This window comes from Enhydra lutris, unplaced genomic scaffold (assembly GCF_002288905.1).
Source record: "Enhydra lutris kenyoni isolate GAN:26980312 unplaced genomic scaffold, ASM228890v2 scaffoldscaffold55, whole genome shotgun sequence".
Classification (NCBI taxonomy): Eukaryota; Metazoa; Chordata; class Mammalia; order Carnivora; family Mustelidae; genus Enhydra; species Enhydra lutris.
The window spans coordinates 8,667,816-8,695,785 of record NW_019154139.1 but is presented as its reverse complement, the minus strand read 5'-3'; the positions used below and the strand labels follow the sequence as shown (position 1 = coordinate 8,695,785).

At 46.8% G+C, this 27,970-nt stretch overlaps 1 protein-coding gene across 2 annotated transcripts in view; it reads left to right on the top strand.

Annotated features, from left to right (window-relative positions):
* Positions 1-27,970, top strand: part of LOC111157579 (GRB2-related adaptor protein 2) — a 61,574-nt gene that overhangs the window by 22,082 nt on the left and 11,522 nt on the right. Inside the window, exons 2-3 of one of the 2 annotated variants that reach the window (XM_022519116.1) lie at positions 20,570-20,661; positions 27,663-27,754. In XM_022519116.1, the coding sequence (XP_022374824.1) occupies positions 20,584-20,661; positions 27,663-27,754 (170 nt within the window). In that variant the 5' untranslated portion in view covers positions 20,570-20,583. Of the gene's footprint in view, positions 1-20,569; positions 20,662-23,056; positions 23,105-27,662; positions 27,755-27,970 lie in introns of those variants that run through there. The other variant, XM_022519117.1, reaches the window with a different exon arrangement.

The window sequence follows — 27,970 nt, the reverse complement described above, 5'->3', positions numbered from 1 at the left end:
GTCAGCAGTTATCTACCATGAGCAGGGTACCGAGCTCGGTCCATAGACTGCAAGGAGGAGGGAGGCTTGGTACCTATCCTCTGGAGCTTACAATTTACCTGGGGAAGTAAGACACAAACCACAAAGTGAAATTAATGGTCGCTAATGAACGACACACTAAGGGCCACACAGGATGCCGAAGAGAACAGGGCAGCCAGACTGCGTTCCTAGAAGAGATGGTCTTGAATTTGAGTTGGACCTTTAGCGGGGGGGCTGGAGGGGGAAAAAGCAGAGCAGGAGGAATCTCCGTGGATGCCATTGCCCAGGGTCCCACCTGGCTGAGGCGGAAGTTGCGCTGGTAGGGTAGGGGGTAGATTGAGGGTGGCCTCGAATGTCGTTCTAGGAACTTAGTGCCTGATTCTATACGTGAAGAGGAATCAGTAAGGGTTTTTGAGCAGAAAGGATATAAGCTCAGCAGTGCTTTAGAGAGATGTAATCAAGCAGCGATCCGTGCTATGAATTTAATTGGGGGCTCTTCAGAACTCAGATAATGAGACCCTGACCCAGGCTAGGGACAGTAGGATAGCTCCATCATGCAGCACACTCTCGTGAAGGCTGCTTAGGGGCGTCTGCTGAGCTGCACTCAACATGCCTGTCCATCTCTGTGCCGTAAGACAGTGGTGCTGGGGTACCGTGTGCTGCTTGGAAGTGGGCTTGTGACTTCAGAGCCCCGTGGTCCGCACAGGGAACAGGCCGAGCTGTGATCTGCGCACGAACCTCAGAGACTCAGGCAACTTGCCCTCTAAAAGCTGGGAAGAGCCCTAGAGCCCACAGAGTCCGTGCCCTCAGTGCACTCCTGCAGAAGGCAGCCCTTGCCCGGGTTCACACAGCTAATCAGTGACAGGTGTGGTGACTTTCGGCCCGTGGGCAGTGCTTCCAAAGCAGGTTCAAATTCTGCTTTGCGGTGTGCGTGGACGAATTCTGGCACAATCCAGAAGAATTTTAGTCCTAACTGAGGTAGTTGAAGCTCCTTTCCTTACTCGCCCCCAGGTCCTCCCGGCCAGAGCCAGTCCCCTGCCTGAGCCCCCACTTCTTTTTTGTTAACCCCTGGCCTCCGTGCTTTCCCTGAACACCCTCGGGCTTCTAGACCTCCTCTGCTCACACCCTGCTGTTTCTTGCATCCTGCCTCGATTATGCTATCTCCTTTGGAACACTTTACAGCAACAGCCCAGGTGTCACCACCTTCAGGAGACCCTCTACACACATCATGGCCTCAGCCCCTTCCTAGGTAGACTAAGGTCTCCCTCCTCAGCCCCCCATGCCACCTTGCACAGGGCTCTCTCCCTGTTGTCTTATTGTTGGCTCTCTCCATGATGTCTTATCATCGCCTGCCTCCCACCCTTCAACTGTGAGCTCCCTGAGGGCAGGGACGTGGGTGTGCATCCCTGGACATGCAGCATCTAGCACATTCTAAGCCACATACTGGCACATACCAGGCATTCACACATCTGATGAATGAATGAACGAATGAACGAATGAGTGACATTTGCCTTCTTGGTGCATTCATTTATTTAACACATTTATTAAGCAACTACGTATGATCAGCACTGTGGTAGTCGCATTTACATGTCAAAATATACCAAGGCCCTCAAGTTCCAAATTATGTGTGCATCAGTCATGCATGTGGAATGTTAACATGCGCGCGCAGCGGAGACCGCATCCGCATCTACAAATACCGAAGCTAGCAAACGCAGGAAACTGCGCGCCAGATGTCCCTGAAATTTACAAAGAACCAAGCACCAAAAATGACAGCTAGCTCCATAAGGCCTGTAAGAGAAAAAGAGAAAAACGTAAGAGAACAAAAGACCCTCCAGCAGAAGGAAGTGGCTATGGTTTCTTTTTTTTTTTTTTTTTTTTTTTCTCTATGCCCTAGAGCTGGGGGTGGGGAAGATTTAGAAAAGCATTCTATGCTGGGCAGGTTCCTGTAAGTCTGAGTTCCTCAAGGGCTGGCTCTTAGGAGCTGTTAGGAAAATCCATTGCCATGCAGGAGTCGGGGGACTGTTTTTTCATTCTACCGGAAATTGTTAGTGGGGACTGCCTTAGTGGCCCCTTATTGCTTTGCCTGATAGAGAGACAGCAGGTTCACCCAAGCAATTCTGGAGCTCTGATCACTGCCAATTAGGGGAGCATTGTCTGGCTGCCATAATCAAGTGAGTATAAATATATTTATTGTGATTGGAAGGGGGAAGGGAGACAGCAGAAGCTGCCACCCCTTGCCTCAATCCCGGCCTGGATCAGACTGAGCCTTTCTGTCCCCTGGTGCCCAGGAAGTGGTCACTGGCTCTCTGAAGTGGAATGCATGGCTGAGCATTCAAGCTGAGAACTGTTTTTCCCAGAAGGGACCTTGTCTCTCCTTATTTTTTTTTTTTCCTTGCTTCTTCTCCTCTTTTTCTCATTTGCTTCCGTGGAAGCTGAAGAGAGAGGAGAAACCAGACGCCACGGCAATCACATTTTAATTCTGCCCTGCTTCCCCCACTTAGCTTACCTGCAGCTCCGGGACCGCAGGCAGGACTCACACTCCCCTTGCTGCCTGGCCGGGTGTTCGAGGCTGTCTGGCACAGGATTTATTTCCTTGTCGGTTGGGGAACTTTTGTGGGAATATCTATGATGCGTCTCAGAGCTGGGGTTGAAAGACCCTGATAAAAATAGTTTTCTGCAGCGGACTGATAGGGGAGGGATTTCTCACATTGAAATGGCTAAAAGGGAAGGCACATTTAGTCACATCTGGTGGCGTTCTTGTCTGACTGGAGAGCAGGGTCTGTGTAAGCATCTGCACAGATCTGAAAACACAGGCTGCCTCTAGTCAGCCCCAAACAAATGGTTGGGTCGGATACAGACGGCCAAAATACACTGTCACGGTCCAGGTCAACGGCAGAACGGATCTCAGGGCTGAATTTCAAACTCTTGTCCGTGCAGGGCAAGTCCGTCAAACACAGGATGGGTTTTCTCACCCTTGACCCTTGGCTAACGGGCCTGATAGAGCTGAGCTGATTTCGGCTCTTTTCCTCCACTCTCATCCTGTAAGGGCTGCTCGGTCGCAGCACCTGAGGGGCAGGAGACCCTTCCCCATGGCTACGACAGAGTCAGGAGTCCCCTTCCCCCTTCCTTGTGTCCTGTTCCTTTCAGCCTCTAGTTTGTCTTCCCGACTACGAATTGCCCTCAGCCTGCCTTCTCCAACTGGACGGAAACTGTTTTATTACCGGTAGCACAGATATGGTACGTGACACCATAAGGGAAAAGTATAGATACACAAAATACATTTCTAGAGATCACTCAGCCTGAAGGCATCTGACCACCCTTATCCAGCCTGTTCCTGCTAAATTGTTCCTTCCTCAGCTGCTCAGAAATTGTCAAGGCCAATTGTCAAATTCCTCTCACCCAGCTACCAGAAAGGAGTATTTTGCTGAATTTTTGGGTCTTAATGGAATAAACACTTCATTTTTCTGTTTTCCACCTCTTGCCAGATATATCGTTTTTTGAGAACTGGAGCTCATTTATCTCCAAGGGAGAAAAAAAAAGTCATTCCATATTTACTGGTTAACAAATTGCCACTTAGAGGAAAATAAAAAAGCAGAGAAACTCTCACTGTTAATAGATGGGTTCTTTGCCTTGGCCGAACCCTGGCTGATGGACAGCCACTGTTCCCTTCGAGTTGGCTGCATTTTCTCTCAATGGTTTTTGTTTCCTTGAAGCAAAGAGATGTCTTGATTCTTTCTTTGTTTGATCCTGCTTTTGAGGAATGTGCCAGTATCCTTTGGGTCTGTTTCTTTTGTGTGCTGATTCGATTAAACCCCGTACATTTGTTGAGGAGCCTATTGTATTGGGTGCTGTAGGTTCCTCTGAAATCATCCCGACCTGAAAGGTGGATGGGGCACGTATCTGAATGATAACTCCCTCCTAATCCTTTGGTTTTCTGCTGTGTAGATGAGGGCGGGAAATAGCATCTAGCAAGACACACAGCCTTGTCGGAAACCGAGCCTGGGTTCAGTAGTCAGTGAGACCTGGTTGTAGGGCACCTCCCTTTCCCTTCTGAGTCATAGTCATCGTTAGAGATCCTGATGGGGACAGCAGAGCCATCGGTTCTTCTGTCCTTTGCTGTTCTCCATAACTAGAAGCCAAACAGACAGCAAAGAGTCTGGTCTGACCATATAATGTTGGTACAAGTTACAGATCACTATAAGAAGGTATTTTTGGCCTGAGGATTGAGGTGGCGTTTAGGTGTTGTATTTGAGGCACATCATTTGGTTACAGGGATAAAAACCTCTTGAACACCCATAAAGGTCTGGATCTGGTTGGACATTACATCTTACCTCATTTTGATTCTTTTTACTCAGGGTGCTTCCTGCTAAGAAATGATAAAAGATAAAGGTCTCATTAATAGTATTGTACCGGTGTCAGTTTCCTGGTGTTGATGCTGTACTGTGATGGTGTATGGGGTCACCATTGTGGGAAGAGGATGAAGAAGACAGGGGAACTCTCTGGACTATTTCTGCAATTTTCTGTGGGTCTATAATTATTTCAAAATAGGAAGTTTAATGAGAGGGAGAATATGGAATGGCAATTGGGAGACATGGGTACTCATCTTGGTTTTACTTCCTGGGGCTGAACAAATATTTACATTTTATTTGCCTCTTCCTCTCCTTTTTTGCATATAGATTTTGTGAGGAATCAGCAATAAAAGGGCTCATTTTTCTGTAGAAGACAAAAAAAGAAGTAGAAGAGCCAAGAGAACTCCTGCCAACATCGGGCTAGAAGGGCTATTTCTTATCTCCCTTCATCCTCTTTACCTACACAAACTTATCTTCTGCACTCCCACTCACTTTGTTCTTCCTTCTCATTCAAGGGGAGATACTTACAAATGAATTCCTCTACCTACACAAGGCATCCAGCCCTTCCTTGTGTTTCCAGAACTCAGTCCTTGTACATAATTGCCCCATGTGAGTTCCTTCTAAACCTGGGTTTTAATAACTGTCTCTATAAGACTAGGTTCCAACTGTCTATGTCTACTTAGACTTCTATGCTGAGATCCTCGCCTATATATCCAACCCCTGCCTAGGAATCTCTACCTAGATGTTTCTCAAGCATTTCAAACTTTTTCCAGATTATCTTTTCTTCCCTTAGTGCCTTATCTCTGAAAATGTTATCTCCATCTACCATGTTGTCCACAGCAGAAAGATGAGAGCCATTCCAGATCCGTGTTGGTTGATATGGTAGCTGGTAACCACATGTACTATTAAGTACTTCAAATATGGTTGGTCCAAACCAAGATATATTGTAACTGTAAAATACATACCGCACTTAGTTCAAAAAAAAGAATGCAAAATATTTCAGTAATATTTTATATTGATTTCATGTTGAAATGATAGTATTGGGGATATATCATGTCAAATAAAATAAATTATTAAAAATAAATTTTTAAATATGCTAGTGAGATATTTAAAGTGACATATGTGGCTCACATTTGTGGCTTGCATATTTCTGTTGGAGCGCGCTCCTCTAGACTCTTCTCTGCCTTCTAGCCATTGATAGTTGGCCACAGTAATAGGTCACCATATTAGTTAAGTGCACAGGCTGAATTTGAATCCTGGCTCCAACATGTTTTGACACATGTGACCTTAGACAGTCTTTTCACTTATTTGCACCTTAGTTTTCTCGTATATGAGATGGATAGAACAACGGGTCTTACTTCTCAGGACCTTGCAAGTGTTAAATGAGATAGCATGTAAAGCACTTACTATTGAGACAAAAACCCAAGGTGCAGGGAAGAAGCCAGGTCTCTCGCTGTCATATGAGGCCCCATCGTTTCTGGCCAAGACCCCTGTGGTGGTTTCTTTGTCTTCAGTTTGACCCCGCCCCCAGTCCTTCATACTGCTGCCAGATTAAACATTCCCCTAATGAAGATGTTATCAACAATTTCCGTGATTCCCCTTTACCCACGTCATGAGGTCTAATGTTCTTGGCATGCTGTGCAAGGACCTCTGTGGCCTGCCCCCACCCGAAGCACCAACCCCAACCCCCGCCAGTCCACGATGGTTATAATGAACCAAATGTGCTCCACAATTCCTATTTACATGGATCATTCCCTCCATCAGTGACGTCTGTGCCCTCTACTAGTCCGTAAGACTCAGTTTCTTTGTCATCTCACTTGGAAAGCTCCCCCAGCCCTTCCTGCACCTGTACCCATCCCAGGCTGGATTAGGAACCACTCCTCTGGGCTCCTCAACCACGTGAAGTTTAGCTCTGTTAGCACACATCTCTCATTTCTTGGTCAACTTCTCTGTCTTTCCTTCGAGAGTGGGAGCCAGCTGAGTTCTGGGACCGCTTCTCTAATCCGCTCTGATCTCCATGTGGAATTCAACACCTGGCACAAAGTAGGGCCTGGAGGATGTCTGCTGAGTGAATGCATAAAGCAGAGGAGATACTCCGAGAGAGAGCAAAGTGAAAGCCCCGTGAGGTCCAGCAGCAGAAAATGTGAGAACCAGACCGAGGAGAAGTCACCACCGCTTGGCCATGCAGACAGAGTTGGGAGAGAAAAGAATCTGGATGAGGAGTCAGTAATGGAGGATTTGAAATGAACGAGAATAAAAAAGAGGGGCACCTGGGTGGCTCAGTGGGTTGAGCTTCTGCCTTCGGCTCAGATCATGATCTCAGGGTCCTGGGATCGAGTCCCGCATCGGGCTCCCTGCTCAATGGGGAGCCTGCTTCTCCCTTTCTCCCTGTAATCTCTCTCTTTCTCTCTCTCAAATGAATAAATGAAATCTTAAAAAAAAAAAAAAAAGGAGAGAGAATAAAAAAGAGGAGATCATAAAGGGAACAGAAGCACATTAAGTACTGTTGGGGATTCAGAAGCTTCTCTACAGTAGTTCCAGGAAGCGGCAAGGCTCTAGAAAAGCACAAATCACATTTAAAAATTAAAAAAAAAAAAAAAAAGGATGAAGTATCAGCAACCGATTCAAGGATTATTTGTCATTGGGACTAGAGACACGGTAACACAAGTAAATGTCAACCTGGTGACTATGTGATGGGACTACTAATAATTCACTGGGGCCGGTGCCCAGGAGGTTTTTGCGATTTTTTTGTTTGTTTGTTTGTTTGTTTTTTACTGTGGTGCAAAGGCCAAGCATGGAAAAATTTAACAAGTTATAGATATGAGAGCACAGATAGTGAATTTGAGAATAACAATGCAAAATGCCAGAATAATCACAAGAGAAACGTCTGAATGCGTAGGAAGGCTTAGAGGAGTCCCGTTTTACCGCAAGTATGGATTACAAGAAAATTCACTTGCAGAAACACAAATTCCAATCTATCACACCCACTTATCAAAACCCATAGTATGCCAGAATGCTTAACAGGAAAAGCGTGCCTTTTGGCCACACCACGTGGAAAGTAGCAAATAACACACGAAAGGCAGAGCAGGTGGGAAGTGTGACAGTTTTGTGGCTCCCCGCATATATGAATGAGAGAATATTCACTTCCCCATGCAAACCATAACCTTCACAGGAACACCTAAAAGCTTCATTCCAAGACCTCGAGTCTCATGCCACAAGTTGGCCCACTCCCCAGTTTTTATGTCAGAGACCCTGTAGGGCAAGCATTGTGTGAGATGAAAGGCAGCGGGCAGAACAGAGAGGAAGGGTGGAAAGGTCAGATGACTCCTTGCCATCATTTTTAACAATGCACCATCTACCCCTGTGAGATTTTGTGGACAAGGTAAACATTTGGGATATACTTATACTAGAAAACTTACACTAAAGAGATGCCTGGGTGGCTCAGTCACTTAAGTGTCTGCTTTCAGCTCAGATCATGATCCTAGAGTCCTGGGATCAAATCCCGAATCAGGCTCCTTGCTCGACAGGAAGCCTGCTTCTCTCTCTGCCTGCTGCTCCCCCTGCTAGTGCTCTCTCTGGCAAATAAATAAATAAAATCCTTAAGAAAGAAAGAAAGAAAGAAAGAAAGAAAGAAAGAAAAAAGAAAACTTATACTAGAAAATTTGTCTGAAATTCAAATTGAACTGGACATTCTGTACTTTATCTAGCAAGCCTACCTAGTGAGGGATACATTTTCTCACTCATTCTTCCTGAGAGCCAGTCTCTCAGTCATTGCCAGCTATTGAGGAATACACTTAAAGCACAATAGCTAGCAGGCATAAAGGGCCCAATGTACACCAGGCACCATACTAAGTATTTTAGATGGATATCTCAAATACCCAGATATCTTCACAAGAACACGAAGGTGGGCACTATTATTATTATTATTATTATTATTATTTTAAAGATGAGAAATATGAGACTCAGAGACATGAAGTAACTTGCTCAGGATCACCCAGAGGGCCAGTGGTACAGCCAGCATTTGAACTCTGGTAGCTAGACTCCAAAAGGTCAGGTGCTTGCCCATCTCACTGAACGTGGTGGCAGCACCAAGCAAGGGGTAAATACAGTGAGTCCCCCAGGAGAATAAGAGAGCATGAGAGCATAGGGCGTGACAAGGGCAGACATTGAGTAAGGCTTAGAAGGGGCAGTTGCAGTTAGACTTGATGTCTTTGTTTATGTTAGAAAAGTGTGCCCCTAACTTTAGGCAGATGCAGCCCCACATCAGGACTCCCAAAGCTTGATAGAAGAGCACTGGTTGGATTTTAACCCCCACTGCAGCCTCAGCCACGGGCCCTTGTGCAGTAAACAACCTGCACAACTGTACATAGTAGCCTGAGTTAGGTGGCAGAGGGAGAACAGGTGTAGAGGTGAGGGTGCAGAAGGAGTGCTTAGAGAATAATGAAAAGCCATCCTAAGGCATATGTGCATGGGTGTATAGTATTCTGAAGTCTGTTTAGAGAGATGTGTTAGGGAAGAGATTGTTAAGGCCTGAAATGGCAAAAGGAGAGTCTTGAGTGCATCTGGGAGGTAGCATGACAACATGGCATCGACAAATTCTAAATGGGAAAATGACTCTCAGAAAGTGTGCGCCAGAAAGCTTCAACGTACAGGAGTCTTTTCTCCAACAAGCAAGTGTGATAGGAGGGGGTGGAGAATGGGGGCACGGGAGAGAAGGTGACAGCAGCCTATTTAAAAGACATAAAAGGAAACTCAATGGGCTGGAGAAATGGACAAGGAGTGGGGAACAGAAGACAAAAAAGAGGGCAAGTGAGTGAAAAGACGAATTTCTTCCACGTTGGATTTCCCCAAGCATGATCCTGAAAGAGTTGCTGACCCTGTTGTGGTTTATGTTCTTTTCCTATAAGGTTATTAAACTGCCATTTAAGGAAAGAGCACAGGCACAGCCCAGGTTGATCTCAGCAAGGCATTTGATTGCATTTTTCATGAGACCCTAGAGAAGAAAATGCAGAAAAACACGGCAGAATGATAACTACTTCATCTGGTGGGTTTGGAGCCGATGCTGAGCGCGCACTGATGAATACATTCGTGGCGACCTGGAGGGAGTCATTCAGTAAGAAACTGAGTTCAGAGATATAACCAGTTTGTTTATGATCACACAGCTGGTGAGTGAGGGAGCCAGGACTCAAGCCCAGCTCTGCCTGACTCCAAAGCCCACGTGTCAGTTATGAAATAAAGACCAAAACGGCATTAAGCTTGCTTGTGAGAAAAGAGTCGGGAGAGACACAGAGGGGAGGAATAGAAATCCATGCCCAGACGAATCATAACGGATGGAGGAACTGGCCGGCAAGGACCAAAACAAGATCAAAATAAAAAAGATTAAGTTTGAACCTCACATCCTGGCTCCCAGAAGCCTCTTGCAGATGCGAAGTGGAGGGGACTGGCGTGACCCCTCCTCGCGCTGGGGAACATTTGTGCTTTCGTCCCAGTGCCTGCTGTCGGACCCCGAACGGCCAACAGAGTAACAGTGGTGAAAGCTCTGTTGTGCAGAGGAAGTGATTAAACAGTGCTCTTGCACTGAGCCCAGCTGAGACCGTTTCTCGAATACGGAGCTGACTTCTAGGTAACACATTTTAAGAAGAACATGGACAAACTGTGACATCACCTGAAGGAAATGACCCGGAGAGCAAGAAGTCTGAGCCTCGTTCCATGGAGGGTGGTGGAGGAGCCAGGGATATAGTCAAGGCTTAGAAACAAGAATTTGCAACTTGCAAGCGTCATCTTCATGCATTCAATTTCTTTTCCTCCTCAGGGCAGAATTCAGACTAAAATTTACAGTGAGATATTTGGTTCGATAGAACCAACTCACCAAGCTGCTTAACTGCTTCCGGTTCCATCTTTCCTATGACCATTCTCCATCATCTCAATAAATTAAGAAAAGACAGGGCCAACTTTCTGGGTCACCTCCAACTTGGAGAGCCTAAGGTTTAGGGGATCAAGACTGGCAGTTGAAAAGGAGGAGACTACCTTAAGCAAAGCAAATACAGGTGTTCCTCAGTTCAAGCGAACTCAAATCATGACCTAAATTTCCAAAAAAGATAAAATATTATAACTGTTCATCTGACAGAAGTAATGTGCGACAGCAGCTTTCTAGTACCTTTATGGGGTGACTTGATACATAAAAATGTAATTACCTCCAGCGATCGGAGGGATAGATTTATTGAATGAAACCAGGTAAACTGTTGTATGGGTTAACATCCACTTTGGCAAGCTTTGAGACCAGCGAACTAAAAAATGACCCGCATTCCAGTATTAAGTGGAGGCCCGGGAATGTAAGTAAAAGTGACAAGAAGATTGAAACAGTTGTGGTCACGGAGTCATCTACTCTCTGGTTTTGTGCTCTGCCTGAGTAAGAATTAAGGTGGCACAGGGCGCAGATTTCGAGAGAAGGAAGAGAGGGTGCTGAGCAGCCTTGTCGCTTTGGGGGAGATGTTACAGCCCTGGTGACGACAGGGCAAGAAGACAGAGGCTTTCATATATATATATGATAAATGAGCCAAGCGTTCAGAGCCTGAATCAATAAAAACATGAAATGAACAGACGGGAAGAGAAGGAAAAGAGAACATGAAGGCACCATAAAATCCTGGTGATATATTTGAAGAAAAATCATGATGTGAATAGAAATTAGAAAGTGTAGCGGGGAGAAAAAAAAAAAAAAAGCCTGGGGATTTGCAAAATGTCTGTCTGTCTGTCTGTCTCCTTCCTGCTTCCACTCCCATCCACCGCTACCTCCTCCCGCCCTTCCTCGTTGGGCACATTGAATAATTTCTGATTGGGCGTGTGTCTGTCTTTAGTGCTTCATTCTTGTTTGGATTTCGCCAGCAGGATTCATGGTGTTTCTGTCGACAATTGTCATTGCTTTAGGGAACAATCAGGAGAGCACAAGAAAATGGCAAGAGATATCTCAGTCTGGCAGCGGAGCGGGGCTGGGTGGGCTCTTCCTGTTTCAGTTCTGTCACTGTTTTTTTGGGTTGATGTTTTCATGGTGTCATTTCAGTAAGAAAAGTGTAGAAGGTGTAAAAACAAAAAGACTTGAGGTACACTTGTTCTAACCAGATTCGCGGTAAGTCACTGGCATTTAGAGGAGAAAGAAAAAGAGCTCCGAACAAAAGCAGACTAGATTGTGAGGGATGTGGATGCTGCGAGAGGTTAGAAACCCACGACCTCGGAAGACAGAAAGAGAGAGCGAGACAGGAGCGAAGGGAAAGGCAAGGAGAAGAAAAGCCGCGTGTAGGTTTATTAACTGAGATTGCTTCCATTTCGGCAAATGGGCTTAAAGCTCGTGATTGCTTCGTCTGAGGTCAGCCGGGTTTATTGCAGACTTTGCCTTCTTAGACCAAGGAATAAGGAGCTTGGATTTTGTGGGTGTGTGAGAATTGTGCCCATCAATTTCTTGGCTGAAGGACGGCTGCCCAGGAAGGTATAGGGGACCCTGAGCTCATTAGTCATTATCCTGAACTAGTGCAGGAGTTTCATTTTTGCTCGTACAGGCACAGGCAGCGTGGTGAAGGGAAGAGAGCACAGCCTCAGGGGCGAGCAGACACAGACGGTAATCGCGCCCCTCCGTTTCCCGGCTATAAAATGGGCGTGGCGGTCATGGTCGTACTGGTAATGATGATCATAATCATAATCGTGACGCAAAGTGCATGCGAAGCTCTTGGCCCATGATAGATCACATCATACATGGAACTTGGGCTCAGCTGGCTCTTGTCTCTAGACTTGGGTGAAGCAGAGAGACGGCAAAGCTTGGAAGCCAGATCAGTTTTGTTTCTCAGCCTTCCGTCTCCCCACTGCCCTTTGGTTCATGCTGTCTTTTGTCTCTACTGACAGGATTGTCTTGATGACAACTCTTTGCATCCTACCTTCTGAAATTGCTGCAGCCAGGACTTCATAAGGAGTAGAGAGAAGCTAGCGTTCCCCCGGGAAGGGGGTATATGCTTGGCGGATTTTTGAAAAACGGGATTTTGAAACTGTTTTCTCTACAAGAAAGGAGAGTAGATAGAGGAGAAATGACTGGAGAGACACTGAACTGTCGAACACCAAGGATGAGCGGGGCGTTCCACACCCTGTCCCCGGCCGCACTGGGAATGAGCATTATTATCTGAATTCTAGATGCAAAACCTGAGGCACAGGGGAGGTAAGGTTCCCCAGCTAGCAAGGAAGCAGCAGAACTGAGATCTGAAACTAGGTCTGTCTGACAGCCGGGTCTGTGCCCCACCACTGTGCCTGGCAACCTCACGTTACAGAGAATGGCAAGTTAGGGAACAAAAGAACAGAAGTTGCTTGAGTTGGAGAGAACATAGGCATTACACTGAAAGAAAAGGATATTCTTCTTACAAAAAGTCTGAGGACAAGTGAAATTTTATATGATGTGCTTTGAACTTGGGTTGGGGGGGCGGGAAAGAGAGGCACCCGGCTGGCTTAGTCAGTAGAGCATGCACTTCTTGATCTGGGGGTTGTAAGTTTGAGCATCATGCTGGGTGTAGAGATCGCTTAAAAAAAAAAAAATCTTTAAAAAAAAGTTTCATTTGATATGCCAGACTGGTGTTGATTACAGAAGAGTGAGATGATAAGTAACCAGAAGAAGGAAGAGCAAATGACCCTCTGTCTTGGGCATCACTCAATTTAGAAGGCAGGGGAGGAGAGGGGACCTAAGCAGGGACAGTCCCCTGATTTGTCTCCAGCCTCTTCTACACCCTTCTCCTTGCCCTCCCTCCCCACCCCAAAACAAAAAAACTTAAGCAGGAAAAGAGGAGCTAATTAAAAAAGAAGAAAACATCCTTGAGACCGGTGAGATCTCCCTAATCCACAGTGACAAGCAGGGACTACAGAACACCAATCTGATTAAATAAGGATAGAAGAGATTTATAGTTGTGTTAAGTTTGTCTGTATGTCTTTGGAATATATTTGTTTGGCTTCCAAACCTAAAACAAGTGCCTTCTAGCTGAGGAGATGATTCCCACTTAGAAAATAGGGAGACATCTCCAAGGCAAGACCAAAGGGTAGACCGGTTGGTAGAGGGTCAGCAGGAGGTGCACTGGTAGAGACAGCATCCCAAGGTCATGGTGCATATAGGCAGCCTCAGCAAGGCGGTTACGGGCTGAACCTGAGACCCCTCCTGCCCATGTCTCAACTCTCGCTCCGGGACCCGCTGCCCATTCGCTACCTGTCATCAGACACAGCTCTGTGCTGCTTTCTGCAGAAATGAAACAGCCAGAGGATGACTGCGATGTGGGAAAGACTCCCGCAGGGGAGATGGGGCACTCTCTGAAGGCTTCTTCCTAAGCCACTTCCTCATGTCCCCAAGACTGGCGTCAGCAGATCAGCTGCTGAGGAATTGCTATTCTCGGACAGGCTGTGGAGGGCCCCTCTAGTTCCCCGTGTTCGCCCCTGCCGGTTGTGCTGGGGGAATTTATGCCTTCCCGGGGCTTTGGAGGGGGAAACAATGAGTCACCTCGGGACAAGAGGAAAATAAGAATGTCTCATGTGTGCAAAATCATTTAAAATGGACGCTTTTAGAGGGTACTAAAATCTCAGCCAGCTAGCAAGAAATGGTTTGGTGAAGTATAGTCCACTTGTCTTTGCTTGCTTTGGTTGCAATAAAGTCAGAAATGTTTATATCCCATGGAGAGAACACCTGTGGAAACAGGCCAGGTCCTCCTAAGAGGGCTATTTATTCCCCTGAGATCCTGAACCTAAAAAGAACTGATCCCCCATGTCTGACTGGGAAGGTCTAGATAAGTGAAGGAGCTGCTGGTCATAAATCTTTGAGAGCAGAGGCCCCTGATGGCCATTCCCAAGTCCATGGCTATCTGCAAGACTGGTGCAGCCATGATTCAACCCGCACTTCACCCTCTACGTGTGGCCACAGATCCGAGTCTCCAGAGAAACCAGAAGGAGGATCTTACTAGAATAGGATTTGAGGATTTCTATTTTAAAGGGATAAAGTTATTTTAAAAAGTTATATTTTAAAGGGATGAGTTAGAAGTAATTCAAGAGCAGGCACAGTAAAGAAACGTGTATACCGTGTTAGACATTCAGCGAGGTTAACATTTCCGACATGACCAGCTGATGAAGAGGTATTCTGTAAGCAGGGATTCTGCTGGTGTAGACTAGAGCAAAAGTGTTGCCCTTCCAAAGCCCGGAATGAAGAAAGGCCAGCCCTTGATTTCTTGGCCATGCTCAGGTTTTTTCTTCCCTTCTTCTTTTACTTTCTTTTCCAGAATAGATTGATTTGGGTCCCCGGAAGAATATTTAAGCAATAGCCAACAGATGAATTATAGGTAGTTGTCCATCCTAGCTTACAAATTTTCAAGGAGGGCCATCTATGTCCTTTCTCAGTGTCCTGTTCCCATGTCCAACGTCCAGGAAAAGGTGATAAACTAAAGGAAAGAGTCTCCAGCCACAGCTATAGTGTTCAGATAAGAAGAAAAGTACACAGTAGGAATTTCAACATAAATCATTAACCTAGAATCAAAAGCAGGAGTGAGGGACTCATCACTCTGAGATGCCTGGGACCATGTATGTTTCCAGGATACTCGGGGAATTAGAGCAGCAGAATACGAGCAGGAGCCAATGGCTTCCAGTTCTTTCCCAGTGAAGTCATTCTGTATTGTATGGGCTTTAGACTCCTTGAAATGTTAAAATATACATGCCCTAAAACACACAAGAGACAAGGAGAACAATGGCCAAACAATGTCTAGATAAAGGTTGTGGGGACGCAAGATGCAAAAAAAAAAAAAAATTTACAGGATGGACCCGACATTTGGGGTGCACCATTGCCCTCTGTTGGATTAAATAAATCAGACCTTTCGTGTGGGTGTGTGTTTTATTATCTCTGGCTGAGTTCGCGGAGATGGCAGGGCACCTTTGAGTGGGAAATTAATTCATCCTTGTAAATGGGTCCTCTGCCTTCCCTGCAGAAATCAATCACAGTTGTAACTCTGATGGCAGGTCGCTTATCAGGTTTTCATTCACTCAGCATTTACTAAGTGCCTACTAAGCACTGGTTTGATATTGTAGGGAATCTAATCAGTAACACCAACCCCTGTTACCGTTTAGGGAATGACTACTGTGCGCCCGTGTCTCTACACACCGGGACGCACAGCACCCCCGTGAAATAGATGTGGTCACTCCCGTCTAATGGACAGAGAAACAGGACATTTGGAAAGGGAATGGCCCATCTTGGATTTAAATCCAGACCTATCTACTCCTAAGCCCATACTCAGTCCATGAAGCTACAGCTCTTGCCCTCAGGAAGTTTCCAGGCTACTAGGGAAGAAAGATACAGATATAAGGGTCTCTACCAGGGGTCCACAAACTACGGCCAGAAGGCCCCCAGTTCCACCCATCACACGTTTTTGCTTCATGGCATGTAAAAATTATGTGAAATTCAGATTTTAGTGTCCATAAATAAAGTTTTATTGGAAGCCTGCTTCACCCATTCAGTACTCTTCTCAGGCTGACTTCCTGGCTACAGCAGCCCAGTTGAGTGGCTGTGGCAGAGATACAGCCCGCAAAGCCCAAAATATTTACTCTCTGCTCCTTACAGAAAAGGTCTGATGGCTCCTGTTCTGTACTCCAAGGTGGACCGCTATCTATCAATAGGAGAGGTGTTTAAAAAATGTTCTGGGAGTTAAGAAGAGAGGAAACTAACATGTATTTAACTCACAGCGAGAGGTGCTAGAAGGATATACAGGTGTGCTCTGTTTTAAGACGCATAGATGCATGAAAACGCAGATTTTAAAGCAGATAAATTAAAAGGCAGTTACTTGCATAACAAATTTTCCTTTTCATTTTGTAAAAGGGATGCACCATGGGGTTCCTTTATAGAATGAGCCTCTATAATGTGTGCTAATATGATGCCACTTACAAGTACTCTATCCCTAATAACTTTCCAAGAACATATCCATTGTGTACAGTGAGGCTTCCCTATAATCTTTTGTTGTTGTTGTTCCTGGTAGGGAAGGTTTCCTACTTCAGAAAAGTAATGGAACTGACCTTGTCAATTCAGGGCGGGGAGTAAGTGCTCTGCCATCTCAGGCTTTGCCTGGCGAATAGAAAGGCTGTGGGTTCCGAATGTCCACATTATGTGAACTTAAAGTGCCAGGAGAATTTTACCTTTTTAGCCAAGCTCCTCTCTGTAGCTGCGCTCAGAGTCCTTTCGTGTAAACTCCTCACTGTTCTATCACAGCATTTCAGACACAAGATAAATTAATAAAACTTACATTTGTTGTTACCATCCTGATAAAATGCTGAAGCAATATTTACAAAGAGAAGTGTTTTTCTCAAAAAAAAAAAAAAAATAGCTTAACCGAATTACAGTGTAAACAGGTGCAAGTCACATAATATCTAAATTCGGGTTCTCCCAGGCCAAATAGGAGGTGGTTGTGCCGCCAATTGGACTTAGGATCCAGCTCCTTCCCTCTTTGGGTCCTGAGCCTGAATCTTCGAACAGCTTCGTGGTGTTACGCAATTGCTCTTTTTCAGAGATGCATAAAACGGAAGCCTTGACTATTCATAGCCAACTTAGGAGGAGCCGAAATCTTTCAAGAAGTTTCTCGCCTGGTACGATTTTGAGGGTAACTACGTGTTTCTGAACACATCCAATTAATCTGGATTTCACATGGCGACTCTTTTAAAAGAGCTGTCTCGCGGCTTTTGTTTTCATCCTCGGTGGTGACTGTATTTTAGAAGTAGACAAATATTCCTGGTATATAAGCCTGAATATTTTTCAGGGTTTTCTTGTTTTTTGTTTTTTGTTTTTTGGTTTTTTGGTTTTTGGTTTTTTTGGTGGTAAAAGAAGCTTAAATGGAAATGCAGGGGCAGAGAAAACCGTGCCTGGGGAAGTCCTGTGCGGTGTCGTCAAATGGCGCAGCAGATCTGTGTCACGGGGCTGCTAATGGATGTGGCACGCAGTTCGTGAAGGGGCAAAGTGAGAGAGACACAGGGGGATGGTGAGAAGCAGAGCCAATGTTAAGGGCAGGAGCCCTGCATGGTTCTGAGGTAGGATTCCTGGACAAACCGCATCGGCAACAGGGTCGGGGTGGGCGGGGGAGGCGGCTTGCCTGCCCCTGGACACGGTCACTTGTCATTCACGTTCAGCCATTTCTGAAGCGGATCCCTGGATGGGAACACACATTTAATCCGTCCGTGAGGTTCTTTAAAGAGATGTCTCTGGTCATCTCCCCCTGAGGTCAGGAGCACTGTAACAGCACACAACAGCTAGAAAGCTCCATTGCATTCTTGAACTCAAGCTGACTCACTTTCTCCCCTGCCCCCGCCCTTTTCTCTACTGTCTTGGAATTGTTGGTACCATGTTTTTTAATATAATATGTATGTTAATATATATATAGTAGAAGGTACAGACTATAAAACGAATGGATAAATACTGAACAAAATACGTTAGTTCAGTTTTCTTTTTCCCTGGTGGTAGTTTAAAAGTTTTCAAAATTAGGACTAATGGATATAGAAAAATGGGATGTAAATTTCCATGAATTTTTATGATCAAACAGAAGACAGACCCCTGGGGCTTGGCACTGCTATTAGGGAAGCAGGGAATGGTAAATTCAAGGGGAGAAATTTGCAAAGCCCTGGGTTTCGACCGAAAATAGAACATACTCCACTCCCCCCTGAACATCTCCCTCCTACCAAACAGCATCTGAGCAGATTTCATTTCACAAATGGAAATGGGAAGTGGGACGCACACACATTTTTTCAAAGTGATTTCATGAAGAGTGGGTCTGTTTAATTGGGTTTTCGGAGCCAGGATTAATATTATAAACTAGGGAGTTCTGTGATGTGCCCATGAAGTTGGCTTTGCCATACCACCTGCCTCCTGGAAGAAGGCAGAGGAAAGAGCCGCTTCTCAGAAGCCATGCTGCTTCTGCCTTGGCCTCCTCACCGAGGTAACACGCGACCAGCCTGTACCAAGCACCCAGGCTGCACCCAAGCCGCACATAACGTACAAAAGATCTTCCCAAGCTCAAGGTCACATCTAGAGCATGCCTGGGATATTTTTTCAACCCTAATTTATGTGATTTTCTAATACGTTTAGCATTTGCCCTCCCTTGTCTCCATCCTGCTTATTAAGGTAAATTTGCATAGAAATGGGATCTTGGATTTCAGGACCATTCACCTGACACTTGCTCTCCTGAGGTGACCAATATCTGCTGTGGATACCATGACGGTGACCCGCAGACACCACATCTTCCCACAAACCCAAGGCAAGGGCCTTAATTAGGGGAGGCTTTTCATGTTAAAGCCACAAGGTGAAGCAAATCAGCAAAAGCATTTAGCACTCACCAAGGAGGGCAGAATACTCCTTCCTGTCGAGTGGGCCATCCAAGGTCACTGTTTTAATTTGCCTTAGATGGACAGATCCTGAAGAAAGGATGCAAAAAGTATATATGTATTTTTGTTTGGAAATAAATTTTGGATGGTGATAAAGCTCAGACAATTAAGTCTGACATTTTACTTTGGCTCCTGAAATATTTTTTGCTTAATATCTACCTTCAGGATGGGTAATCGTCATCTCTATAAATTGCCTTTGGATGACTAAGCAAAGGTGAAAAATCAGAGAACCAAGGCCCTTGCTGTGACCACGGTGGCAGTTGGCTTTAGTCCCCCGAATTCTGTGTGCTGCACTCTCCCATCGGCAGCCACCTTCTTCATTTACCCAAATCTTGTCCCCTGGGTGGAAATTCCCACTGAAAGTATGTTTGTGGTCCTGGTTTACTCGTTACTAAAAGCCATTGGGTGTGAGGTGACTAACCAAAAGGGTTTCAGACTTAGCCAAATTCTGATAAACATAAATGCCAAACAACAGCTTCCAAGACTGTCCTAACAGCAAACTGTCTTAGCAGAGAACCAGAGGATTTGTGGGTCATGGAGAATAAACACCAAATCTCAGAGAGGAAAGTTCATAAAAGATGGGAGAAATCAGAAGAAAACTCGGGCTGCTTTTGGCCAGTCTACCTTTGCTGAGGATAAATTCATTCCATACAATTATTTTTTTAAGGATTTTTTTTTTTATCTGTTTAGAGAGCGAGAGAGCGAGAGAGAGAGCGTGTGTGCAAGTGTGTGCACAGCGGTGGGGCAGAGGGAGAGGGAGACTCCATGCCCAGTGCTGAGCCTGATGTGGGCCTTGATCTCACGATCCTGAGATCATGATCTGAGGAAAATCAGGAGTTGGAGGCTCAACTGACTGAGCCTCCCAGGCACCCCTATTATTAGTTGATATTATGATCCCCACTTGACAGATGAGAAAACTGAGACCCCAAAAGGTTTAGCTATTGCACAAAATCATACAGCTTGTCACCAACAAAAGCAGGACTCTTTCTTACAGACATGCTTCAGTGCCTCCTAAAAAAATCCAAAAAACAAAAACAAAAACAACCCCAACTCTATTTCGTTTATAGGCTAACTTTTTTATTTTACACAGGCCTCATGTATTCCGGGGCGGGGTGGGGGGATAATATTTTAACTCGATGCAGAAGTATCAGAATGAAATTTTTCAAATTGTACTTGGCATAGACTCTAATAATGAAACAAGGAGGCTGACTAAACGAGTCCCCTGCCTCCAGCACCAGATCACGTTCCACTCTCAAGCCATGTGGAAGGACACTGGGTTCCCCACTGGCCGATGCTGCCTAATTCTCTTAAATGATTCAGATGTAAAAGAGAAAATGGCATCTGTCTAATTAACACTGCCTGGTTAAATGTAGCCGCCAAGGGACAGCCTCAGGACGATGTTTACAGAACAGTCTTTCCAGCCCCTCGAGCCTCAAGTTAGAGATGATAGCGAGTCTTCCGTCCTTATCAACCGGAAACAGCGATGCCTGCAGAAAGGGTGACAGGCTAGGCAGGCAAAGGGAGATGAAAGGAAGGGGAAAGGCATTGCCGGCTCTGTTCCCTGTTGCTGGCCCATGGGGATTCAGGGAAGAAGGGGAAGCACATCCTACAGGCTTCCCTCCCACAGCAATTCCCAGGATTTGAAAGTCCTCCCCGTGGGCCTGGACCTCCCTTTCAGGCCTGGAGGCCTTGGGCCAGGACCCTACCGCCCGCTCAGCCTGTCACACAGCCCGCAGCTCTGCTCTCTTCTCTGGCCAGAGGGCATAATGAGAACGTTACTTGTCTTCCAGCTTCACGTGGGGACATGGAAGCCATCGCCAAGTTTGACTTCACCGCCTCAGGCGAGGACGAACTGAGCTTTCACACTGGAGACGTTCTGAAGGTGGGTGCCGTGGGGCCCCCTGGGGCGCCCTGGGGCGTTTAGGTTACTATGATCTGGTCCCCAAGTTCACTAATAACCCATGCCCTTGTTTCTTAAGCGCTACACACAGTTCCTTTCAAAAAGAGAAGTTCACTTCCATCAGAAGGGCTCCTTCTGGGCTCCCCACCCCCACTCCGGGATCCTGTTAGCAGGCTTGGCGGTGGACAGAAGTCACCAGCCTTGTCTTGAGATGCTTGTGGACTGGAGAGGGGAAGAAAGCCAACGAAGGGCTCTGACAGATATTCTCGTCTAAGTGCTTGGGGAGCGCAGGTGAGGGAACAAGTGGCCCCACCTTGCGGAGACAGGGTGGCAGGAACTCGGTGGTCAGAGAATGCAGGGAGCCTGAGTTGGACTTTGACCTTGAGCTCAGTGGTGGGGGTGGGGGTGGGCGTTCAGTGAGCTTTGTGAGGAACTTAACAGGAAGGTGCAGGGAGACAGCCTGGGAAAAACAGCTGGAGAGGACATGGGCCAGCAGAGGCCACGCACACCGGCCCCATTAAGGACGCCCTAGAACTTGCCTAACACCCACACTTGAGCTGTAGTGGCTGCTTGGAGGGCTGTAGAGGCCTAGGACTTCCACATTCCACGCACCGTACTTACAGGCTCAAGTCCTATATCTTAGGCCCTGTTTGGAGCAAAACACAAGCCCTTACACAGGCCCTCTGAGGAGTCTGTGATGTTCGTGCCCCCCCTCCCACCTTGCCTCAGAGCACCCCCAGAAATCCCGACCCCTGGTCCTCAGCAGCCCACTTGGGCCTTCTCAGACTGCACAGCAGCACTGAGGCCAGGCTCTCCATGAAGAAGTACGCTTGCTGTCGAGGGAACCTTGGCAGAACGGGACAGGGTGACTCAGAAAGTGTCCCTGGAGCACAGACCAGGTAGGAGGACTTGGTTTGGAACTTGAACACCCCCGGGACTCATCCTTCTAACTGTGGTCCCCTTGCAAAGATCTAGTAATGTAATTGTGAAGAGGGTGTCTTCAGTGCTGGAGCTTCTCAAGGTCAAAGTGTTACCTGGGCCACTGACCCAAGAAAAGGTGACCTTCACTTCGGTGGGATCTTACCAAGGTCACAGAGGGATCTGCCTCATGGTGAGCAGCCCCTCCCTTCTCTATGGGATAGTGTGACCATGGGATTATCAACCACTATAGAGTGTCCTCACTCTAGGGGCCAGGGGCCAACCCCACCCCTCATCTCCCATTGCAAACAAAACCTAATATCTGGCTCAAGGGTTTCCTATTCCTCAGAAAAGGAAAAGGGAAAAAAAAAAAATAAACAGCTTTCCTCAACTCTGCTTCTCAATCTACCTCCTGATGTCGTTCCTCTCCTTCACTAGTAACACTGGGAGTTCTCTGTGCTGGTGCCTCCACTTCCTCACTTCCCATTTACTCCACTGGAACTTTCTGGAATCTGCCTGTTACCCCCAACACTCCCTGTAAGCCCACCAGTGATCTCTCTTTTTTTTTAGTATATATTTTTTAAGATTTTATTTATTTTTTTGGACAGAGACACAGCAAGAGAGGGAACACAAGCAGGGGGAGTGGGAGAGGGAGAATAGGCTTCCCGTGGAGCAGAGAGCTCTATGTGGGGCTCTATCCCAGGACCCTGGGATCATGACCTGAGCTGAAGGCAGACACTTAATGACTGAGCCACCCAGGCACCCCCACCAGTGGTCTCTCTCTCTCTCTCTCTCTCTCTCTCTCTCTTTTTTTTAAGATTTTATTTATTTATTTGACAGATGGAGATCACAAGTAGGCAGAGAGGAAGGCAGAGAGAGAGGAAGGGAAGCAAGCTCCCTGCTGAGCAGAGGACCCGATGCAGGGCTTGATCCCAGGACCCTGGGATCATGACCTGAGCTGAAGGCAGAGACTCAACCCACTGAGCCACCCAGGCGCCCCACCAGTGGTCTCTTTAATGTGGACTGTAATGACCTTACTGGAGCATCTGTGGAATTTGACACTGTTAACTGTCCCTCTTCTGGATCTGAATGGGGTTCAGCCTCTCTCCTAAACATGCACTCTGCCCTGACTATTTTTCTTTCTTGAGATCTCTTAAGCAATCCCCTTCCTCACAAGAGAGGGGTCTGATGCAGTAAAAAGGAGTTTAGAGCTGGTAAATCTGAGTTTGAATCCCTGCTGACTAGCTGTGTGTCCTTGGGTCAGTCTCTTACCCCCTCTGAGCTTCACTGTCTTTATCTGTAAGTGGAGACCATATCTATTTTTCAGGGTTCTGGAAAGGATTAGAGGTAATGGCCCCAGCTTAAAGTGGATGTTTCATAAACGGTTGCCGTTATTTCAACATTACTCATTCCTGCTGCCACAGCCCCTGGACTAACTTCATCCCCTCCTGTCTCTTACTCCTTCAACATACTGCTCTCAGGAGGATCTTTCTGGAAGACAAATCAGGTCAGATCACTTCCTTACTCGAAAGCATTCAGTGGTTCCCCATTACCAACTGATTGAAATTCAAGCCACCTTGTCCCAACCTCCTCTCTAACCCACCAAGCTCTTGCCCTTGAACATGCACACATATGCACACCCACGCACACACACACACGTGTACATGCACACCTTTGTGTGTGCAGTGCCCCAGGTCACACTGCCATATACACACTGTGCTGTGTCAGGTTCTCCCCGTACTCCGAATGCCTCTTTCCTGCACACACGTATTTGACCATGCCTGGGAAGCCTCACTCCCTCTGCTCTTCCGATGGCTCCAGCAAAATTAATCACTCCCGCTTCAGCTCTCCCACAGCGTTGTACATGCACACCTCATTCAAGGCACTGACGATCTCCCGTCCCATGAGTGTTATCCACGAGCAGCCATGCCTCTGTGCCCTTGCGCACCCTCTACACCCGTCTCTCATCACAGCCCTTACCCTGTGGGATCCTGACTGCTGGCTCCGCCCGAGTCCAAACCAACAGAGAGTTGACCCTCTCTAATATTTGATGAGTGAATGAGTGGTTGATTCTTCCACTGGTCTGTGAGCTCCCTGAGAGCAGAGCCCATGCCTGGTTCAGCTCTGTGTCTTCACAGCAGTGCCCTACACAAGTGCTCGGTGCCAATGACTTGAATTATTAAACTGCGTTTCTGCAGGCTCGTGTAGAAGTCCATCAGAAGGGCAGACCTCTCCTTATTTTCAAATTCTGTCCCTTGCCACTTAGCGGTGGAAAGGAAAGTGGTGAGGGCCTGTTGGCTGAGCCCTACCCTGTGTCTGCATCGTGGTGGCTAGTGCTGTGCCTGTGGGTCTCTCCGAGCCACCGCAACCCTACTCCACCACTCCAGAGATGGGTCACGAGCCCTAAGATCTTGCAAGTGCTTCCAAAGGCGGCTCTTGACTGCCCCAGTAATCTACTCCTGGGATCTCTTTCCTCCTAGGCTTTTCCTGCTAAAAGACTAAACAGACTTTCTCACTAGAAGGCACAAACAATATCTGACTAGCTCACCACTAACCCACCCACTCCAGACTGTTACTTCCCCAGGACAAAGGCCTCAGGTTATTCATATCTGTATTCCCAGCACCTAAGTGCAAACAGCAGGTGCTCACTAGATGACAGGATGGTGAACAAGATGGTGGACGGGGAACTCCAGCCAGATAACTCCATCCCGCTTCTCCTGTGAGAGAAACATTTGACATCAGGAGCTGGAAGTTTCATGTTCGTGCCTCAACTCCACCCCCCACCCCATCCCAGACCTGTAGCTACACACAGCACCGGACTTGCATTTCCCTCTGAAATTGGCCAGTCGTTTTTAAAAAATGTCTCTTGACCCAGTCCATTTCTACCTGCTTCTGTAATGTGTCCAGCTCAACTCCATTTCTTCCTACTAAAACAGTGACCTGAAAGCACTTAGAGTTAATCCTATGTCAATTAACTTCTCCAATACTTCAGATTTCTGCTCTGCCTCTAAGAGCTATAATTCCATCCAATTTTAAAATTCTCCCAACTGTACATTTTGTCCTCTTCCCACGTCTAACTTATTCTCAGGCCATGTAACCCAGAAAATTATTCTCGTAAGCAACATTATAAGAATTAAGACACAGTAAGGTGAAGTCTAAAACCTCATGTGCTCAGACTGAACCCCTTGCTTAGGTTTTCATGATGGGGACAAGAGATAGGGGGAACCGAATAGGCAGAGAGATGAGAAGAACAGGAAGTATGGGGCCCTGGGCCAACAACGGCAGGAAGAAACCACCTCCCCCCAAACACTCTTCTTTGCAGAAAATGAGATTCTTTTAAGACCTTGCCTTCTATACACCATAAAAAGCCTGTAAGTTCACCTCTCTGGGAACACAATCTCAGGCAGACGGAGCACCAGGTGGTGGGAGAAATGGCCGGCATTGTGGGATAATCTTTCAGTTGCTACAGGAGGTAGATGGGTATGAGCCACAATTACTAAAATTACAGCTGGTTTCAGGTTGGAGAACTAAGTTACAAAGTTGGTTCTTACCGTGATGAGCCAATTTCCAATTGGCCTCTTTTATCCCTGCTCACCTTGTACTTGACATTGGCTACCCAGCCCAAACATCACACTCCTGTGTGATGGGAGAAAGGAATTCCAAAGCCATATATTGGTGGGGGGGTGGCGAAGGCATGGAGTGAAATGTCCTTATGTTCTTTGTGTGCCAAGTTTCCTAGTTCTTTTTCTGACCTAGATTTTCAGCTCCCCACCCCACTCTACCCCCCTCGGCATACACATACCCACGCGTCCTTAGTGATACCAGCAGTCACATTTGATGTTAGAAACTATAAAGTTTTCTGTCCTCAGCAATTCTAGAACCCAAATATGGGACACACTTTTATTTCTTCAGAACAAGTAATTAAATTCAAAACATACACATATAAGACTTTAAAGAACTTATAAACCCTACCATGTCCTTCAGAGCTGGAGTCCTCCCTCCTAAAAATACCACATTTTGCAGAATTGTGTTTTTAAAAACAGCGTACCCTTTCTGAAGGACTTCAAGGTAACCCTAACCCTGATCCTTGCATCAGCTCTGTGAGGGGTTAGCTGGTTGTTACTGTCCCCATTTTTCAGGTGGCTCGTTGACTTGTCGAAGGTCATATAGCTGGTGACAGGGCCAAGCTAGAAACTAGGTTTTCTCATTCCAAGCTCAGAGTGCTGGCCCCTTTCTTCCACCTCGGGGTGACACTAGAAATATCAGTTAGTGAGCTCTCTTCATTTCTTCCCGTCTCTGGAAGAGAGAAACCTGTGGGACCCGGACTTAACTCCACCCGCTTTAAGATGACTCTCCAATCCCGAACGCCAGCCCCAACGTCTCTGCTGAGTCCAGACACACACCTTCAGCTGCTCCCCGAGCTTTTCTTTTCAGACGGTCCCAGGGGCAACTTGGATTCACCCACGTGCAGTCTGAGGCCCGTGAGCCCTTCTTCAGACCCACTCCTCCTCCTGTACTTTCTATTTTAGCCAAGGTATCACCACCCACTCAGTCTTCCAAGGCCGAAATCTGGAACCCTCCCAGAATCCCCTTCTCCCTTGGTTTGGAGAACAGTCATGCAATCCTGCACACTTTGCTTCCAGGTTCCTTTAAAAGAGCCCCTCGCCTCTCACCAGCATGGCTACCCTGCCTTCCTAGACCTCCCCCCTGCAATCCGTCTTCGCGCTCGGGCATAGAACTCTTTCTGGGCTCTAGCTCTTACTGTGTTCTTTCCCTTTCCTTCTGAGCTAAAGTCTCAGAAGCCTTTAGCGGCTCCCCATACATTTCAAGATAAAAGTCCAGACTTTTCTACGTGGGTCACATGGCCTTGTGCCTCTGCTTTCCCCTGGCTCTGCCCCCAGGGGCCACAGTCTCAACGCCCGCCAGGCCTAGGCCTTTCATTCCCAGAATGCACCCCACTTCCTCCCATCCCAGAAGTTCCTGCACCAGCAGACTTAGCCTGGGTTAACTCCTTTCGTTGCCAGGGCAACCCCAGGCCTCTCCTCCAGGCAGTCTTCCCTACCCATCTTCTGCTTTCCCCTTCAGCATAGCACTTCCATCCAATTAAGGCATCGTCAGCTGCCAGAAGCAGAAACTTGAATACGGCTGAACCAGCCTGCAGGTTGATCACTTCTCACACAAAGTCCAGAAGCAGGAGGGCTCCCGCGTGGCTCACTGGGGCTCAATGATATCGCCAAGCTTCTTTTCATCACTTGGCTCCGCCATCTCCATTCTTGTTCGAGTCCATGCCACAGACTTTAGAAACATTCTCAGTGGGGGATGGGGGCAAACATCTGTCTTTTAATAGTGAAACATTTTCTGAAATAACCAGAAGCCACATAGAGCCACATAGACTCATTTGAGTAATCAAGGGAAGCGATAACATTTGGGGTCACAGTCAACGAAGGACCATATAACCATGAGACAGAACTTCTGGTTTTGCTCGGGATCTGGCACTAAAAAGCAAGTTTAGAAAAGGCATCCCAAGTATCTTGAGTTACGTCCAAATTGTTTGTGAAACACATGGAGTGTGAACACAAAAAGTTACTGTTTTCAAAGCTGGCCCCACTGGATGTTTTAAGTTTTAATTGGCTTGTTTAAAGAAATAGGAACAAATTACATTTTTTTAAAAGGTCCTTAGTTCTGGCAGAGAAGAAGAAATCATGGGGTGGCCACTCCTGCCTTCCCAGCATTGGCTCAAATGAGGAGCATCAGGGGCTGAGATCTGGGACCCATGAATTTCCAAAGTATGCAGAGAATCCCTCGAGTGCTGAGTCAGGGAGGCCACACCATGGTGGGGTTCCATGTGTGGGCAGAACCCATGGTCAGAAATGCTCGGGGTCAAAGGAGCCAAATTCCAGAGAGAAACCTGTTGCCCCCCCCCCCCCTCCACTGGAGCGCCTGTGTGGTTCTCTTGGCCTTTTTCCCTCTAAATCCGAAAGGGTGTTTTTTACTCTGTAGCCCCCCCCTTTTTTTTTGCTTTGTGTCCTCCCTACAGTCTCTGTCCTTTCTTCTCTTCTGTGTAGATCTTAAGTAACCAAGAGGAGTGGTTCAAGGCGGAGCTTGGGAGCCAAGAAGGATATGTGCCCAAGAATTTTATAGACATCCAGTTTCCTGAGTAAGTATTTCCAGCCCGCTGACAGGGGCCTACCCACACACACTCCCCTTACTTTTTCAGCAGTCACTAAAATTATCTATGCATACCCAAGATACTGTCAAAACTGGTTGCCTCTGGAGTGGGAACCACGCCTCTGAAGGCCATGGTGGGAGGGAGATTTGCATTTCGCTGCATTCCCTTTTGAATCTTACACCATGTGCACGGATCACCTATTTT